This window comes from Myxocyprinus asiaticus, chromosome 36 (assembly GCF_019703515.2).
Source record: "Myxocyprinus asiaticus isolate MX2 ecotype Aquarium Trade chromosome 36, UBuf_Myxa_2, whole genome shotgun sequence".
NCBI lineage: Eukaryota > Metazoa > Chordata > Actinopteri > Cypriniformes > Catostomidae > Myxocyprinus > Myxocyprinus asiaticus.
Genome location: NC_059379.1, coordinates 32750092 through 32771053, shown reverse-complemented (window position 1 = coordinate 32771053; position 20962 = coordinate 32750092). Strand labels below are relative to the sequence as shown.

General features: G+C 40.8%; 1 protein-coding gene across 2 annotated transcripts in view; it reads left to right on the top strand.

Annotated features, from left to right (window-relative positions):
- The window catches only part of a1cf (apobec1 complementation factor), a 259844-nt gene extending 251598 nt beyond the window's left edge, over positions 1-8246 (top strand). The window contains exon 11 of one of the 2 annotated variants that reach the window (XM_051673745.1): positions 7565-8246. In XM_051673745.1, coding sequence (XP_051529705.1) covers positions 7565-7689 — 125 coding nt within the window. In that variant the 3' untranslated portion in view covers positions 7690-8246. The remainder of the gene's footprint in view (positions 1-7564) is intronic. The other variant, XM_051673743.1, reaches the window with a different exon arrangement.
- Positions 8247-20962: the final 12716 nt, after the last annotated feature.

The window sequence follows — 20962 nt, the reverse complement described above, 5'->3', positions numbered from 1 at the left end:
AAGATGATTTTCCAGGGGTGGTGGAGGGAGGTGTGGCGCATAAGCTTTTGCTTTACACAGATGATATTTTATTATTTGTCTCCGACCCCACTAGATTTATGCCTTGCCTTCACAGAATTATTAATTCCTTTTCTAAGTTCTCGGGATACAGAGTCAATTGGTCAAATCCGAAGCTTTGCCTCTGACAGCGTACTGCCCAGTTTTCCAGCTGGGCACCTTCCAGTGGCCCAAATAGGGCATTAAGTATTTGGGCATTTTATTCCCAGCAAATTTGTCTGATTTAGTCAGAGTTAATTTTGATCCCTTAATAAAAAGGTGTTCGAGTGATGTGGGCAGGTGGGCTTCATTGCATTTATCTATGATTGGGAAGGTTAATGTTATTAATATGAATTGAATTCCAAAATTTAACTACCTGTTACAATCTCTCCCTGTAAATGTCCCCCTCTCTTATTTCAAGCAATATGATATCATAGCGAAGTCCTTCATTTGGAATGTTAAGCATCCCAGATTACATTTAAATTAGTTACATAGGCCGATTGAAAAAGGTGGGCTAGGTCTACCCAAGATTTTGTTTTATTATTAGGCGTTCGGTCTCACACATTTGGCTCATTGGTTGCTTCCACCTGAGAGAGCCCCTCCCTGGTTTTGTATTGAACAGGAAGTTCTTTCCCCTATTTCGCCACTGTAAAGCCCTTCTATCAAACTAATCGGAGAAGTTAAGTTACACCCCGTTATCTCGCATTTGCACTCGGTATGGACAAAAGTGTCCAGAGTGTTTAATTCTGACATTTATTTAAATGTTGACTCGAGCATATGGCTAAACCCCAAATTATGTATTAATAAGTCCCTTTTGTGCTGGTCAAACTGGATTGTGAGGGTGGTTACTACACTCGGTGACCTATATGGGAGTGGAGTATTGAGATCTTTTGAAAATTTGGTTCAACATTTTGTGATTCCCAGATCTCAATTCTATAGGTATTTACAGCTGTACCACCTGCTCTGCTCTGTTTTTGGGAGTAGCACACACCACCGTAAAGCGGCAGATACTCTGGGAGAGGTGATTACTGCTTTTGGAAAAGGTCATGAGGCATCAGTGTATTACTCCCTGCTAATTCAGAATCTGGGGGATGGATCTTTAACTTCTCTCAAGAGATTATGGGAGAAAGATTTAAACTTGGTATTGGAGGAGGGAGTGTGGGCTAGGATTCTAAAAAATGTCAAGTCTCCATCTAGAGATGCAAGGGTGCGCCTTATGCAATTTAAGATTTTACATAGATTTTATTGGACCCCCTCTAAAATGTATAGGCTTGGTCTTAAAGACACACCCACCTGCTGGTGATGCCAATCAGAAGATGGAGACACAACCCATGTTTTTTTGGAAAGTGTGGTAAGATCCAAGAATTTTGGTTGAAGGTGCAGAGTTTTGTGTGTGATGTGTTGAGCACTCAAATTTCATTCTGCCCCAGACTCTGTATTTTGGGAGATGGGGCGGTCATACATTTGGAGGAGAAGTACACAGAAAATTGGGTTTTGACCAGTGTGATGATTGGTAGGCAGGTTATTTTAAGGGGATGGAAGTCAGATGGAGTGCCCTCATTCCCGGGGTGGTGTGCAGAGATGGGGAGGGTGGCTGCTTTCGAGGAGGGGTCGAGCAGGAGGATGGGAGTTGGGAATGTTTTTTGATAGGAAATGGGGCAACTATTTAGTGTTTTTGGGGGACTCTTGAGGAGAGGCGGTGGAGAGAGTAGTTTAGTTTTAATTATACTTGATTTTTGTATTTTCTTTTGTGTGTGTGTGTGTGTGTTTGTTTTTTGTATTTTATTGACCACAGGGGTATTCGTGGGGGGTCAGGGTGGGTGATTGAGAGGGGTTATAGTGGGGGTTTAATGTTAAATGTGATTATATATATATATATATATATATATATATATATATATATATATATATATAATGTTGTGGTTTTTTCTTTGTGTTAAGTTATGAATCAATAAAAATGTTAATTGAAAAAAAAAAGTGTGTTGAGCACCCTTTTGTGCAGCGTCTTTCCGTGTACACTCTTTGAGGGATATTTCAAGATCTACTTATATTATGTTGTGTTTGGGCTTGTTTGAATCGGGATAGTCTGCTGTAAGTTACGATACATCGTTGTCTATGTTTCATGTATGTTTCAGGAAGTAATAAGGAAAAATTTGACAAAAAGACAGTTTGCCTCTGAGTGAAACATATTTACTCATTGCATTCAACTAATTGAGACCTTTCCAATGTTACATAACACATGGCTATCTCATCTTTTTTATGGTTTTACCAACTCTGAAAATAATTGCTTTGATAACATATTTGCAAATGATGAGAACAAAACAGTTCTTATTTGTCAGCAAATTAAACAGCATTATTTAAGAATTGGTAGGATAGGATCAGCTAGTGTATATGCATTGTAAAGTCCTGATTCTAAGCTTTAAAATGACACCTATTTTGTTCAGATCAAGCAAGTGGTTATCAATTTATTATGTAATTATTATGTTTTTTGTTGTTGTTTTCTGCAAAGAGAGCCCTCCACTGACCTGGTATAAGCTCAGTTTAATTAATCCTTCTATTAATAAAAATATACAGTATATAGAAAATATATATGTTCAAAAAAGGAGTACAAAACCTGTCATAATTACCAAAAAAGAAGTTGATAAAAAGACCTAATGCATTATCTTGTGATAATATATGCAATATGGGAGATTGATAAACAAATCTTAGTGGGCCGGTCAAAATGTGTTAGCACAAAACAAACACAACATAGGGTTAAATAACGTAAAACATGTGAGGAAGGGCAGCCGGTGGAGTTTCTGGTGTCCCCCTAGGGTAAAATGGTGCCCCCCTAGGGCCCCCCGACATATATATACAGTGTATATACTTTTTATACAGTACATATAAACCTATATCGGTCGACTACTACTTCAGATGCTGGCTCTGTGTTTGGTAATGATAAGTTCTTTACAGTTAGTTTGACAGGACATTGAGCACGTTTACATCCACGTTCTTATACCGATTATGTTAAATAAGCCGACAACACATGTGGTCATGTAAATGCAATAAACAGCATTCCTTTATCAGTTTATTAATAAGAATAAACCGATTGACTCCGGTAGATTTTTGCCCATTACGCCAATTTCGCGTGGCTCGTAAACACCTTAACTGGTGTTCATGCTGGCTCATCCAATGTGCGCACGTATTGAGTGCACGCCTCTTCACGGTTTGACGTCAGAAGCAGAAAATAACATGATTATTTCAAATGTCATGTAAACACAAATTTCTTGCTTTGTCCGATTTTTTAAATAAGCTGATTTTAGAGAGTAATCAGCATATTGTTGTGCATGTAAACAGGCTCAATATTTTGGTTTACATTCTAGTTGTCATCTTACTATATGCTTTAATATAAAAACAGTTATACAGTCGGCATGATGTTACAAGATTGTCAGGTGGGTACACCTTTATGTTGTGTTTGTTTGTGTCTGTGTGTGAGACCGTAGACTCAGAGGAGCACACCTCCCTCGGTGAGTATGCAGCCATGCCACCAGCGTGCCTCCTGTGGTGTTGTTTACGTTCCCTTGGATCTCCTGTCTGAAGTGCCGGCCTTCATTTAGAGACAGAGATTAGAGAGGAAGCTCTCTGCAACCCTCCTATAGAGATCAAACAGCAGAAAACCCACGTCTCCCATGCACCACTGCATCTAGGTTACAAGGAGTTTGTATGCAGTCTGAACCACACACTCCCAGTCAAATAGACCGTAAAACTTTTATGCATAGAGTGGCAAAAAACATCAGGCTGTTTTCAGAATAACATTCTACCCCTTCTTCTCTTACTTCTGCTGCAATATAGGACAATATACAAAACAACAGGCATATACAAATTAGCTTACTCGGTCGAATACTGGATCAGGCAGTGATGAAATTTACTCACTGCAAAATATATTTTTGTCTTGTTTTTTCAGTGAAAATCTCAACATTCTGAAAACAAGATACATTTACTTACTTGAGAAGCAAAATGACATGAGATATTTTGTCTTGTTTTCAGAGAAATGTAACAAAATGCAGTAGTAATGTTAAATAGAAAAATAGAAGAAAAAAATTGTCTGTGGGGTAAGAAATTTAAAACTTGATTCAAAGGGAAAACTAGTTTATTTATCTCACCCATTGGCAAAAGTTTTATGTTTTAAGCATAAATTCCACCAAATTTTGTTAGATTTCTCTGAAAACATGACTTGTAACTGTAGGAAGGAGGTCACGAGAGCGGAATCGAAGTGCGGCAAACTTTAATAATAAATAAGTAAAGTACAAAATAATAGGGTAAACACAGGAACAAAGAAAACATCCATGAGGGGAAAACACAGGAACAAAGGAAACATCAACGACTGGAACTGGTCAATAAACAGGAGGTCAAAACACATATACATATAACAACTGACAAAGGTTACATAGACATCAGAGCAATATATATATATACAGGGATAAATGAGGTAAATGACACACAGGTGAGAACAATAGGGAACAGCTGGAAGTGATCAGGACAGGGGATTATGGGAAGTGTAGTCTGGGTGGAACAGATGACAGAGGCAAAATACAGGGCAAACAACAGTGAATCGTGACATAACAACCCCCCCCCCCCCCCCCCGCCTTAATGGGTGGCTCCTGACATCCAAGGAAGGCAGGTAAGGGAGGCAGGGCCAAGATGGAGCCGGAGACCAAGGAGACCAGAGCAGATCAGGCGGATGGCCAGGGGACCCAGGAGACCAGAGCAGATCAGGCAGATGGCCATGAGACCAAGGAGACCAGAGCAGATCAGGCAGATGGCTAGGAGACCAGGGAGACCAGAGCAGATCAGGCGGATGGCCAGGAGACCCAGAAGACCAGAGCAGATTAGGCGGACGGCCAGGAGACTCAGGAGACCACCTCAGGGTAGGGACTGGATCAGGAGGCCTGGTTGGCGACCACTGACTAGAAACAGGGTCAGGAGGCCTAGGAGGCGGCCACAGACTAGAGACGGGGTCATTAGGCCTGGTTGTTGACCACAGGTCTAAAACAGGGTCAGGAGGCCTGGGAGGTGACCACAGACTAGGGAGTGGAGCCGTGGAAGACTCTGAGGGCGGAGCCTTGGATGACTCAGAGGGTGGAGCCATGGAGGACTCAGAGGGCGGAGCTGTTGGAGGTTCAAGGGGCGGAGCCATGGAAGGCGGAGCCGTGACAGGCGGAGCCATGGCAGGTGGAGCCATGGGAGGCTCGAGGGGTGGAGCCGTGGGAGGCTTGAGGGGCAGAGCCGTGGGAGGCTTGAGGGGCAGAGCCGTGGGAGGCTCGAGGTGCGAAGTCGTGGAAGGCGGAACCATGGGAGGCTCGAGGGGCAGAGCCGTAGGAGGCGGAGCTGTGGGAGGCTTGAGAGGCGAAGTCGTGGAAGGCGGAGCCATGGGAGACTCGAGGGGCAAAGCCGTGGAAGGCGGAGCCATGGGAGGCTCGAGAATAGGAGTCCTGGATGACTGGGAAACGATCTCCGTGGTCGTGAACATGGGCAGGGACTTGGGAACGACCTCTGTGGTTGTGAACATTGACAGAGACTCTGGATTGACCTCTGTGGTCGTGAACTCGGGCAGGGACTCGGGAACGACCTCTGTGGTCGTGAACACGGGCAGGGACTCGGGAACGACCTCTGTTGTCGTGAACACGGGCAGGGACTCGGGAACGACCTCTGTGGTCGTGAACATGGGCAGGGACTCGGGAACGACCTCTGTGGTCGTGAACACGGGCAGGGACTCGGGAACGACCTCTGTGGTCGTGAACATGGGCAGGGACTCGGGAACGACCTCTGTGGTCGTGAACACGGGCAGGGACTCGGGAACGACCTCTGTGGTCGTGAACACGGGCAGGGACTCGGGAACCACCTCTGTGGTCATAGGCATGGACAGAGACTCGGGAACGATCTCCATGGTCGCGTGAATGGGAAGAGACTTGGAAACGACCTCTGTGCTCGTGGGCATGGGTATGGGTAGAGACTTGGAAATGGAAGCCTTTCTTCTCCTCTTCCTCCGGATGGCCAACGTAGGCAACATTGGCTCCGGGAAGATCGAGGCTGACAACGCAGGCTCTGGGACGGACGAGACTTGCAACGCTGTCTCCGGGATGGACGAGACTGGCAACACTGGCTCCAGGACGGATGAGACTGGCAACGCTGGCTCCGGGACGGTTGAGGCTTCTGGCTCGTTGGCCGTGGCAGGCGTGGGCATTGGCTTGTTGGCCGTGGTAGGCGTGGACATTGGTTCATTGGCCATGGCAGGTGTGGGCGCTGATAATGTGAGGAAGGGTTCTTGTGGCCCAACACACCGATAACAATTGTGGATCATTCAACTTGGAGACAGGGGCCATGGGAGGCTTGGCTTTGACCTGGCATGGAGCAGACTCAGGCGTGGCTGTGACGTGGCGTGGAGCCGACTGTGGTGTGACTGTGACAGGGTACAGAGCAGATGGAGGCGTGGCTGTGACATGGCTTGGAGCAAACTCAGATGTGGCTGTGACATGGTTCTGGGGCAGACTCAGGCGTGGAAGACTCGGAAGCCGGGATTGGGATTGAGAAAGGAGGATCCTCTGAAGCGAGTGTTTCCAATGTTAAACTCACGTATTCCTCCCAAGTGTAGTCTCCTGTCTTTGGCAAATCCCTCCACCTGTGAGCTAGGAGTCCGGTCCGGTAGATTGATTTCAGGTGGGAATCAGAAAAACCGTGTGTCTGGCAACGGTGCTAAAAAGATGTGAGTATTCGCTGATGGGTAAGTTCACTCAGCTCAACTGAATAAAGTACGGCACTAGATCCATTTTGGTTCAGTCAGTTGTTCTGTAACGTGAGGAAGGAGGTCACGAGAGCGGAATCAAAGTGCGGCAAACTTTAATAATAAATAAATAAATAAAGTACAAAATAATGGGGTAAACACAGGAACAAAGAAAACATCCATGAGGGGAAAACACAGGAACAAAGGAAACATCAACGATTGGAACTGGTCATAAACAGGAGGTCAAAACACATATACATATAACAACTGACAAAGGTTACACAGACATCAGGGCAATATATATACAGGTGCATCTCAATAAATTAGAATGTCGTGGAAAAGTTCATTTATTTCAGTAATTCAACTCAAATTGTGAAACTCGTGTATTAAATAAATTCAATGCACACAGACTGAAGTAGTTTAAGTCTCTGGTTCTTTTAATTGTGATGATTTTGGCTCACATTTAACAAAAACCCACCAATTCACTATCTCAAAAAATTAGAATACATCATAAGACCAATAAAAAAAACATTTTTAGTGAATTGTTGGCCTTCTGGAAAGTATGTTCATTTACTGTATATGTACTCAATACTTGGTAGGGGCTCCTTTTGCTTTAATTACTGCCTCAATTTGGCGTGGCATGGAGGTGATCAGTTTGTGGCACTGCTGAGGTGGTATGGAAGCCCAGGTTTCTTTGACAGTGGCCTTCAGCTCATCTGCATTTTTTGGTCTCTTGTTTCTCATTTTCCTCTTGACAATACCCCATAGATTCTCTATGGGGTTCAGGTCTGGTGAGTTTGCTGGCCAGTCAAGCACACCAACACCATGGTCATTTAACCAACTTTTGGTGCTTTTGGCAGTGTGGGCAGGTGCCAAATCCTGCTGGAAAATGAAATCAGCATCTTTAAAAAGCTGGTCAGCAGAAGGAAGCATGAAGTGCTCCAAAATTTCTTGGTAAACGGGTGCAGTGACTTTGGTTTTCAAAAAACACAATGGACCAACACCAGCAGATGACATTGCACCCCAAATCATCACAAACTGTGGAAACTTAACACTGGACTTCAAGCAACTTGGGCTATGAGCTTCTCCACCCTTCCTCCAGACTCTAGGACCTTGGTTTCCAAATGAAATACAAAACTTGCTCTCATCTGAAAAGAGGACTTTGGACCACTGGGCAACAGTCCAGTTCTTCTTCTCCTTAGCCCAGGTAAGACGCCTCTGACGTTGTCTGTGGTTCAGGAGTGGCTTAACAAGAGGAATACGACAACTGTAGCCAAATTCCTTGACATGTCTGTGTCTTGATGCCTTGACCCCAGCCTCAGTCCATTCCTTGTGAAGTTCACCCAAATTCTTGAATCGATTTTGCTTGACAATCATAAGGCTGCGGTTCTCTCGGTTGGTTGTGCATCTTTTTCTTCCACACTTTTTCCTTCCACTCAACTTTCTGTTAACATGCTTAGATACAGCACTCTGTGAACAGCCAGCTTCTTTGGCAATGAATGTTTGTGGCTTACCCTCCTTGTGAAGGGTGTCAGTGATTGTCTTCTGGACAACTGTCAGATCAGCAGTCTTCCCCATGATTGTGTAGCCTAGTGAACCAAACTGAGAGACCATTTTGAAGGCTCAGGAAACCTTTGCAGGTGTTTTGAGTTGATTAGCTGATTGGCATGTCACCATATTCTAATTTTTTGAGATAGTGAATTGGTGGGTTTTTGTTAAATGTGAGCCAAAATCATCACAATTAAAAGAACCAAAGACTTAAACTTCTTCAGTCTGTGTGCACTGAATTTATTTAATACACGAGTTTCACAATTTGAGTTGAATTACTGAAATAAATGAACTTTTCCACGACATTCTAATTTATTGAGATGCACCTGTATATACAGGGATAAACGAGGTAAATGACACACAGGTGAGAACAATAGGGAACAGCTGGAAGTGATCAGGGCAGGGGATTATGGGAAGTGTAGTCTGGGTGGAACAGATGACAGAGGCAAAATACAGGGCAAACAACAGTGAATCATGACAGTAACATTCTGCTTCTCAACAAGTTTTTTTTTTTTTTTTTTTTTTTTTGAGGATGTTTACATGTTTAAGATAAAATACAGTAGGACAAAAATACTCAAGTATAATACTCAAGACAAGTAAGAAAATTATTATTCTCATCCATTTTCAGTGTGCCAAATGAACTTAAAGTAATATTATTAAAGTATCTTTAATTTGACACATTATTTTGTACTGTCAAATGTTAAGACATTTGTGCACAAAATTGGATTAGAAATGCATATTTCCACAATGATAACTTCATGCCACTTACTGAATTAAACATGCAATGTGATAAAGCCATGTGACAAATATAGTGAGGTCATGTGACAACAATATAGCACACTACTGTTTAAAACAAACAAAAAATAAATAAATAGTAAGCAGTATACACTGTATACTGTGCTGATTCAGTCAGGCCACATCCATGCCAATCACTTTTCCTTTAAAATGGACGTTCTATTTTCGATGAAGGAAAACACTGTTCCAGTGTGGATGAGAGGCATAAATGTAACAAAATCAATGCATTTTCAAATGAAAATGCATTAGTGTGGATGGGACTTAAGTGGTGAGCAAGTATTCCATTCCGAACATAGCCTTAGGTGTGAGCTTACTGCGTGGTATACATTGTATAGTACTTAATACTTTTAAAAATGTGAAACAGAATGCATTCTGCAAAGATAAACTTTTATATCATAGTATATTACATTGTTATTGTAACCTGACCTCAGTATGTTTGTCACTACCTCATCATGTGGCATGTTTAAGGGACATTCCTGGGATTCTTTGAACATTTATTTATTTTTTTTTCAAATATATTTGATTAATTGTCTGAATACTGCACATTATTAGGCACACATTAAACCACCAACAAATCCTATTTTCCCACCTCAGGCATTAAAGCCCTTTTATTATTATTATTTTTATTTTATTTTTTCGGATTTATTTTATTTTTTCAGAGACGCTTTTTGTTCTCAGCCCCATCACGGACATAATGGAAGTGGTTTTAAAATGATTCTACACAATAATGGTTATAAATTAAACATCTTCCTACTGCTCAAGCATCCCTCATACCAAGTTAATGACTACTAATATAATATTTATTACAGTTTTATCATTTTTATGTGATGAAGCTACAAATAGGCAAATTGTGTGCCTGTGGTCTCATTACTTTTGTTAAAAAAAAAATTTTAATTCAGATTTTTAACTAAAACCCCAACTTTTTTGTGCTAGCCCTTAACATGTCAGACTGTGCTCAGCAAACAATAGATTGATTTTTAATTGAGTTCCCATTTTAATTATGCAATATTATCACTCTTGTCTCAACCCCATCACAACTCCACAACCACTAGGCTGCTTGCACGTACATATTTTAACACCATGTTTCATTCAAGTAAATATATAGTATTTCTAATGTACAATATTTTGACTATTTCATATTTTTCTTACAATATTCATGCATTTAGTGAATAAATCAGCCTCGTCATAGGTTGACAGTGAAGAAATGTGACAGGGTTGTGTGTGATGGAGTTGTGGTTTTTGGCTCAAAATGGCCACACTTCCTTGTGTGGTGTAGGACAGAAGACCACTTAGCATGCATGAAATTAATAAATTATATATATATGGCCCCTTTAAGGACTGGAGTTTTGCGACACCTGCTTCTCGGCACTCTCTTGTGTGAGAACATACATTGTGCAAGAGAGCTCCCGGTTTTGTTCATCGGTTGATAATTCTTTGGGTAAATATCAAATTTTACACAAAATTTTGTTAAATTGCATTAAATATGTGCTTACAAGAGTCATATGTTAAAGTTGAATGTTTGTTATGGGTTATTTTTGAAGGATGCATATGGATTGCATGTGTGGAGTTTGACCACATTTTACACATGCAAGGACTGAGTATGTAAATTTAATATTAATCATATCTTATTTAATAATTTATTGCCCAGAGTGATTTCCAGTTTAGTGAATAAGTGTAGTATGTGTTAGATGTGAAAACATGTGTAATGAGAATTTTATTGAATGATTTAAGCATGTGTTAAATGCATAAATACTGTGAGTGATTTAAGCATGTGTTAAATGCATGAAATACTGTGATTTAAGCATGCGTTAAATTCATAAAATACAGTGAGTGATTTAAGCATGTGTTAAATGCATAAAATAGTGTGAGTGATTTAAGCATGTGTTAAATGCATAAAATAATGTGAGTTATTTAAGTATGTGTTAAATGAATAAAATACTGTGTTTGTCAAGTCTAGATGTGTTTTTGTTCATATTTTGTGTTAATGTCTTTTATTTGGAAAAGTCGTGCCATGTCATGTGATTCCCTGTTTCCATGTCAAGTCATGTGATCATCCTGTTTCCCTCCATTTTCATGTGTCTTGGTTTCATTGGTTTATTGTCTTGTTAATTCATTATCAGTTCTAGATTGTCACTGGTTTAAGTTTATTAGTCTTGTTATCTTGTTTATAGTTCTGTCTGTTCATTGGTTGTCTTGTTACCCTTGTCCATGTATTTATACCCTCATGTTTGCCATTGTCTCTTGTGAGTTATTGTTTATGTAACATTGTTTTGGACGTCAAGTCAAGTCAAGTCAAGTTATGTCAAGTCTAGTTTAGTTCATGTTTATGTTTTGTAGTCACGTTTTTGGAATTCACTTTTCATGTAAATAAACACTGCACTTGGGTTCTTCACATCATCATCGTCTGCCTGTCATTGCTGCCAGCATTGTTACAGAATACCTGACCTACTATGAATCCAGCGGTTCAGTTACTTGGTGTACGTCAAGAAGGCCTTTCCATTGAGGAATATGTTGAGGACTTTTGTGCTCTGGCCAGCAGGGTCGATTTTAATGATATTGCCCTCAAGAACTGTTTTTGCTTTGGGCTGAATGAGTCAATCTCCTCCTTGATGCCAGGTGGCCGGAGTACCTACTGCCTGACTCAATTTATCGACCTTGCCCTACTGATATGTGATTCATCGTTCACTGTGGGGGAGGTGGACGCCAAGCCAGAGTTCTACGTCATCGCCGCCAAGCCAGAGTTCCACATTATGGCTGCTGAGCCAGAGTTCCACATCATGGCTGCCGTGCCAGAGTTCCACGTCATGGTCGACGAGCCAGGGTCCCACGTCATGGATGCCGAGCCAGGGTCCCGCGTCATGGTCGCAGAGCTTGTTCCACCTTCTGCCCCTGATCCTGAGTCTGCTCCATGCCATGTCACAGCCACGCCTGAGTCTGCTCCATGCCAATGTCACAGCCATGCCTGAGTCAGCTCCATGCCATGTCACAGCCATGCCTGAGTCAGCTCCATGCCATGTCACAGCCACGCCTGAGTCAGCTCCATGCCATGTCACAGCCATGCCTCAGCCTGCTCCATGCCATGTCACAGCCATGCCTGAGTCTGCTCCATGCCATGTCATAGCCACGCCTGAGTCTGCTCCATGCCATGTCACAGCCACGCCTGAGTCTGCTCAATGCCATGTCACAGCCACACCTGAGTCTGCTCCATGCCATGCCACAGCCATGCCTCAGTCTGTTCCATGCCATGTCACAGCCGAATCTCAGTCTGCTTCATGCCATGTCACAGCCAAGCTTCAGTCTGCTCCATGCCATGTCTCAGCCAAGTCCCAGACTGCTCCATGCCATGTCACAAGCAAGCCTCTGCTCCACGGTCCAGGCCCGCCTCCACTCTATGAGCCAGCGCTCATGCCTGCCACGGCCAACGAGTCAGAATCCACGCCTACCATGGCCAAGTCAGGATCCTGCTGTACCATGTTACCACGTCATGCCATGTAGCCACATCAAGTCACCACAGCCACCCCCCACCCCCATCGGGAGCCGCCCCTAGTGGGGGGATATGTCACATCTAGATGTGTTTTTGTTTATGTTTTGTGTTAATGTCTTTTATTTGGAAAAGTCGTGCCATGTCATGTGATTCCCTGTTTCCATGTCAAGTCATGTGATCATCCTGTTTCCCTCCATGTTCATGTGTCTTGGTTTCATTGGTTTATTGTCTTGTTCATTCATTATCAGTTCTAGTTTGTCATTGGTTTAAGTTTATTAGTCTTGTTATCTTTTTTATAGTTCTTTCTGTTCATTGGTTGTCTTGTTACCCTTGTCCATGTATTTATACCCTCATGTTTGCCATTGTCTCTTGTGAGGTATTGTTTATGTAACGTTGTTTTGGAAGTCAAGTTATGTCAAGTCTAGTTTAGTTCATGTTTATGTTTTGTAGTCACGTTTTTGGAATTCACTCTTCATGTAAATAAACACTGCATTTGGGTTCTTCACATCATCATCATCTGCCTGTCATTGCTGTCAGCATTGTTACAGTGTTTAAGCATATGTTAAATGCATAAAATGCTGTGAATGATATAAACATGTATTAAGGTTATGTATGCTGAAGTATATGGGTAGGCTAATGCCCTGTTTGTATTTTCTTTTGACATTAGCCTCTACCATATTTAATTGTACCTTATTTCATTTCCGTATTTCATTTTTGTATTTTCTTTATTCTTTTTATTATTATTATTATTATTATTATTATTTATACAGCCATCAGAATAAAGCCACAAAAGATTTTTTGCATCTTGTGATTATTTTCAACCTATTGGCTACATATATTTATGAATTAAAATATCAGTTTGAAAAGTACTGATTTAATTTCTTAATTTCATGTGACGGGTTCAGTTGTTAAATTTGACGATACCCATCTGACAATAATACACTTCAACAATTTATACAAATTATTATATTTCTTACCTGTTTCAGCACCATGCTGTTGAAGAAAGCTGAATTATGTCACTTCTGGTTAATAATGTCACATATGGGTGGAACCAAAATGTGTATGGGCTAAAAATGGTTAGTGCGACGTGGTTGAGTTCAGACTGAGGGACAAATCATGCATTTTTCAATAAAATATCTTTCTCAGCAAAGGAACACAAATAAATGTTTACATTAATAAAAAAATTCTAGACACACACACACACACACACACACACACACACACACACATATATATATATATATATATATATATATATATATATATATATATACACACACCTTATGCCTTAGAGACATGACAAAATGCTTTGTATAGGATAGAAAGAAGACATTATTTCATGATAAAGATTATTTTAATGCAATAATTATTTTGATTAATTATAATGGATGTATCAATATCTCAATACATCAACAAAGCTTCCAACATTTCATTTTAGTGAACCACCAATTTAAAAAATCAGGGGGACTGATATATGAAATCCCAGGAATGACCTTTAAATATATAAATATTTAAAATAATATTTTCATGTTATTCTCCCCCTGTGTAATATTTTCCAAGATTTTAAAGCCTTACAGGAAATCAAGTAAAAAATTAATTCGTTTTTAAATGTCATAATCGTCATAATTACAATTATCTGAATGACAATAAATCATCAGCCAAATTTTATAATCATGACAGCCCTAATTCGTCATATGAAAATAGATGTTCAAGTCAAGCGCATTGCTTTTTGGATAAAGTGCACATTTTGGCAATGTAAGGTCATCTGGATATTCTATGCAAATTTGAGTACTGTGCACAGTATAAATACTCCACACTGCAGAAATAGTAAGAGTAGTATGGCAGTCTGCATTTACAAACACATCAGCTGAGTTTATAATTGCATACTACCATACTACTCCTACTATTTCTGCCATAGACATGTGGTATGATATGGCAGAAGTAGTAAGAGTAGTATGGATAGTATGCCATTCTGAACTGATTCTTACACTTGTCGTCTGTGTTAACAAAACAGCATATAAAACTGCATCGAGCTGTCTGTCGTTTGCTTTACAAAATATATTGTTGTTGTTTTTTTTTTTCTTGTTTTTTTTTTTTTCTTCACATGTACCTGTTTAAATAGCTGTGGTTTAATGCTGGTTTAATTTTGATTTGACAGTGAGTGATTAACGAGTCTATTGGAAAGCCTCCAAGCAGCGTTGATTAGATTTTGATAGCCATCACCATCAGACGTTTTGATAACCCGCCCAATGCCCCGTGATCTCAACTCAGCATGGATCAGTTGAATTAGAATTTTGCATGATGGCTCAGAATGCAGAAAATACAAGAAGGTGCACAGAGTTTCTTATCTTACTCAATCACTCTTTGACTGGCTGCAGGATCCCAGACTGCTCTGTCTGCACCTGTAATTACTGTGAGTCTGGAGGTTGCATTTCTGTGTCTTTTAATCAGGATAGGGAGTGACTTCATTAGTAAACAAGCTTCACATTTAAACCACTTGTCGAATGCCTTTTTCATAACAGTTTATTTTTCTTTGAACATACTATTCAAACCCATGCCTACGCAAGCAGCTCAGATAGTTCAGAAGGATGTAAAATCATTAATCACTATGAGATCTTTGGCAGTTTGTCCATGTTGAAACAAGTCTGCTCAAGAGTTACACAAGCAGGCCAACTGGACACACTGCAAAAAAATATTTTTCCTAATCATTATTTTTATCTTGTTTTCTAGTAAAAAAAATTCTATACATCCTTAAAACAAGATACATTGACCCAATTGGCCATTTTTAGCATAAACCTCACTAAATTTAGTTAGATTTACTGTATATATAAAACTACTTGCCAATGGGGTAAGCAAAACAAACTTAAGCCTATTCTCTGAAAACAGACTTATCTTAAAACATTGTTTTAAGGATGTTTTGGTAATTTTACTGGAAAACAAAACAGGAGAAAAAATAAAATAAAAAACTATACATGCCTATATTGAAGGTTTTTTTCCCCTTCATATTTGAGATGAGAGTGCATATTCATATTGTTATATTGCTGGAGTGCTGTGTTATTTATTTGAAGTGAAAGGCTGGAGTAAATAAATAAACACAGTACACGCGTCATTAGTGTGAAAGGCTATTATTAAACAGCTGAGCATCAGGTGAGGTGTCACTATCTCACTCACACTCTTTGCCAAATCGGCAGCATATAATTTCATTAGATAATTATAGCACTCAACAGCTTAACTATGACATACTACTTCAGATATATCAAATGAGGCACAGGAAGACTACTTTCCATGTTACTCAATGTAATGCTGCACTGCGTTTGGTTTCTGTTTGGTTTTGTTTGGTGAATTTGCCCACTTGAATGTAAAATGTGAATTTGGAGCATCTTAATAAGTGACTTAGCTTTAATGGCAAACATGGCCATATGCGATTGAACAAAGAAGCAATCATGTGACTGACTGTTACAGATTCTTTGAGAGATTAAGTCTGTCCAATAGGTTAAGGTTTTGTAGTTAGCACTGGAAGCAGTCACTTTACCATTCTGGTGTCTAAGGGGGCTTTCACACTGGGCACATTTGCTGTGGTCCGATTCCGAGTGTGATTGTTCTCGGTGCCCCCCTCAGCGTTGGTCTGGTTTCACACTCACTTGATTCTATCGAACCCCGGTCCATTTGCGTTCATCTTAAGTCATCACAAACACACAACGTGACTCATCATACTTTTTGTTTTGTTGTTATTTTGGTGCCATACTGCACAGCAGAGTGAATGACAACTGTGGATATGTGCGCTCCATGGTGTAACTCATCAGATGTCCAGGGGAAGGCAGCTTGCTGCTGCTCGCAAACGGCGTTTTTTGAGGAGACAGCTGATTGCAAGGAATTCATTTGCATCTTTGTTTACACTGCACGCTTACTCATGCTCGTGTCCAAGGTGAAGTTATCGCCACTGTCATCTACTATTATACCCTGTATTTATAACCTATAATAGTATTTATAAGGTGTATAGATAGATAGATAGACAGACAGTATTTATAGTGTTGTATGTCATTGTAGTGTCATTACTTTTTTGGGACTTTCAGGAATATGTGGATCCTCGTGTGTTGTCGAAACTAACGATGTCATCATCGGCAAAAACGCATGCGCAGGTTACTTTACTTCCTGAACGAGTGCGCACCCGAATCCGAGTTGCTTTCACATTCACGCGAATCGCACAACAGTTCCATTGCAACTGAACTCAGACCACCTCCTACAGGTAGTCTCGGGTTCGGTACCGCGATGCGCTCCCCGGTCTGTATTAAAGCTTTCACATTACCAATTTTTAATGCGAACCGTGCTCCGTTTCCAACTAAACTGCCAGTGTGAAAGCACCCTAAGAGCACGTTGCTCGTTTGACAACCATTCAAAAGTAGCTGTGTAGTTTGTCGAAATTAACTGTTTTGCAAGCAACATTTAAATTGCAAATATTTCATTAATTTATTGTAGATGTTTTACTAGTGACTAACTTTTTTGGAGGGCTCTTAAAAGCGTGAAATGGACTTGTCTGTTGCCTTTGACGTCTTAGCTCATGCACCAGCAGGATAGTCGCTAGTGAAGGATCTCAGAAACGTAGGATGGCAAGAGAAGACCCATATTTTTGGGTAAAGTGCTACCTGATTTGTTAGGGTTAGTATGACGAGGAGGAGGAGGGCGTGGCCGGGCCGTGAGGGTGCACGGCTGGCGCTGAATCAGATGATCAGTGGGAGAGCGAGATAAACGGGGGCCGGAGATGCCAGTTCGAGAGAAAAAGAGACACGCGGCCACGCTGCATGTGTGTCTGTGTGTCCTTATGTTTTATGTTGTTTTAAGCTTTTATATTATTAAACTTTACATTGACTGTTCAGCCGGTTCCCACCACTTCCCATCTGTTACAGTTAGGTTTAGGGATAGGGATAGGATTGGATTATAGTTTCTCTGACCAATAATGTACCGTTTTCTTACAAATATTACTAAATCCTCCAATCAAGTATTGCTTTCCTCATGAATATAAATGACACTTCCCCTTTAGTCCTATGTTTTGGAAATTCGCGGCTTGGAAATGTGCACATTCTTGTGGTGACATCAGCCAATCATCTTAGTTTTCCTGTGACTCCAGAGTGTTTAGTCACATGGCAATGGCTCAAAAAACTCAGACCCAGACCTGGATTCCCACAAGTAAAGATGGTTGCATGCAAGTTGCATAATTCAGGGCTGCATTCGCCAGCTCTGCAACTGCCATTGAGATGAATGTGAATGCTAACTGATAGCTTTCTCCGGGAATTATAGACTTCCTTGGGTCTGTGAGGCTATAACAATGTATTAAACCAAGGGCACAGCAACCATTGAGGGGGACATGTCCCCCTCTTTTTTTTTTTTTTTACTTTTTTTTTTTTTTAGAAACTTCATAAATTACTTTTTAGGCAATAATCATTATATTTCAAGAGTTTTGTTTTGCTTGTCTACAGTGCAAAGAAAATTGCAGCCGGTTGTGCGAATATGACCAAGAAGAAGCCATTGCCTATCGGTTGCATTAGCAGTTGTTAATCCTATGGTTATAGTGCCACTTTACCTGCTTTTTGGTAAATTAGGCCCTGTTTACTCATGGTATTAAGATGCATTTTGGGCGATTTGTTTGAAATGTGACTGTTAAAGACAGGTGTAAACAGGGTCTGAAACATTTTGAGGTTTGTCCACTTCAATCACATTCAGAGGTGGTCGGAATGTAGGTGAAAACGCATGTGATCACACTGGGCTTGCAGTGTAAGCTCTATTACTGGGTAAACATTACGTCACCTATTTAACATTCATTAGCAAGGCTTATGAGGTTTATAATGTATCCCCCATCACTACTTCATCCCTGGTTAAAACTTTTTTATTTATTTATTTTTTATTTAAATTAAACCCATCACTGTGAAAAAAACTGCCAGAAAACAAAACATCACCTCCACATTTTCCTTCTCCTGTTCTCATTGCGTCTACATTTTCCATGGCTGCTCTCCCAGCTGCTGAGAGTGCTGTTCCTTGAAGCCACAGTGTATTTAGAAACAAGGTTGAGGGAGAGCGCCCAGGCTCCAAACACAGGCCTCTCAGTTCTGGGCTTGAGGCTTGGCAGCACACCCGACCAGAGAGGCCAGGCAGCCAACACTCCTTACAGCATGTGAGAGCAGGCCAAAGAATGTGTGTGTGTGTGTGTGTGTGTGTGAATGAGACACAGCAAGGGAATCTTCCTCAGGGCAAGAGCTTCATCTAAGGTGTGCCAAACAGTAGAACCTGTCTTTCCTTTATTTACGTGTGTGTGCATTTGTGCGTGTTATTTGTCCAGCTGATCAGCATTCAGAAAGAGTGACTAAAATAATTGTTTAGTCTCTCTAAGCACAGACACTTTAATGTAAATCATTTTAATTTAATGTCATCTTAATCATAATTGTCTGAAAGTATAATCTGCCACTCTGACGTGTGTGCAAGCGCATACCTGGGATTTTCATCCAATTGCGATGCATTCCTACCCTTTATGCATGTTTTTCAGCAGAGCTCTTGTGTTTGTTGCTATGTGGGGCTGTTGTGGTTTCTCAGTTTTTGATATGGAGGGGTCTGGTTGTTCTAACGCAGGAGGAGAGCCCAGATGTGCACACATTTGACCCATCCACACAGGAAGAGAAGAGGGAAGCATGTTAAATTGGTTCCATATGTTTAGCTGACAGTGAAGTCATTACAGTGCTTTACATGGGTGACAGTGTGTCATTGTTGGTGGGGGGCATATCCTCTTAAAGAGACAGCGTGATAGCTTCAATATTGTAGCTCAGCCTTTTTTTTAAAGACATATTATCTAAGATTACTTTTTATATAATCACTCTTTTTTTTTAAGGGTGGAGTGTATAATTGTTTTTGGATGTCGAAGGGTTAATTTACCCACAAATGAAAATCATTCTCTCATCTCCATGTCCATTCCAATTCAATGAAAGTAAATAGTGAGGCTCTTTTCCATAGAGTGAAAGTGAATGGGGATGGACTCTGTCCAGCTTCAAAAATGAAATAAATGTAGTACATCCATTTTTCATATAGAAAATTAAGCCCATTTTTTTTTAGCTATTAAGATTTTTTACATCATGGGTTATTTTCATGAAAGTTACGCACATTTTACCCCCAAATTCTTATTACCGCAATGTAAAAAATATATGTTTAAATTTATACATCAAAGTAGTATTCCCTTTGTACTGCCTTTCATTTTTGCCAAAAAAAAAAAAAAGAAAAAAAGAAATCATTTTATGACAGCATCTTTTTACTGTTATACCATTAAAACAATTACTGTTACAGGAATGAGTATTCATTGAAAAATAAAACTGTAACAGTAAAAGGTCTGAACACATTATGCTAATGAGAATTTGGTGGTAAAAAGTGTCCAAAAAATAATCTTAATATTAATCGTAAAACTTAATGGTCATAAATGTTGGCTTAATTTTCATCATGCAAAATATATTTTCATACAACCCCAATTCCAAAAAAGTTGGGACAGTATGAAAAATGCTAATAAAAACAAAAAGTAGTGATTTCTAAATTATATTCACCCTTTGCTAAATTGAAAATGTCTCAGTTTCTGTCGTAACCTCCATTCCCTGATGGAGGGAACGAGATGTTGTGTCGATGTAGTGACACTAGGGGTCGCTCTTGAGAGCCCCGAACACCACAGATCTTTTAGAAAAGGCCAATGAGAATTGGCGAGTGGAATTTGCATGCCACTCCCCCAGACATACGGGTATAATAGGAGCTGGCTCGCAACCACTCATTCAGGTTTTGTGCTGAGGAGCCGAGACAGGGTCCCGGCCATTTCAGCGGGTAGTACAGCGTTGTGGCAGGGGGGACACAGCATCTCGTTCCCTCCATCATGGAATGGAGGTTACGACAGTAACTGAGACGTTCCCCTTCTGTCACTCACTCGACGTTGTGTTGATGTAGTGACACTAGGGGTCCCTATATGAAACGCCACAACTAGCTGAACCGTGTTATGTATACTGCCGGTGCAGGTGCAAGCAAGCTGCTGCGTGCATAGTAGCAGGTGCACTGGTCTGCACGTAGCCTCCCCCAACGGCCCAAAAAAAACGTTGTATAGTTCCCCACATCCCTAGGGGAGGGAAGAAACGTATCTAGTATGGAAGCAGGCCGCGCCAGCCTCTTTGGAGGGGAAAGGCGCTATACGCAAGTGATACACCTGATATACCTGACAGAACATGGGACGAAACTGGCTCAACCCGGAGATTGTAAAATCTCGCGAAGGTATTGGGTGTCACCCAGCCCACTGCTCTGCAGATGTCTGCTAGAGAGGTGCCATGGGC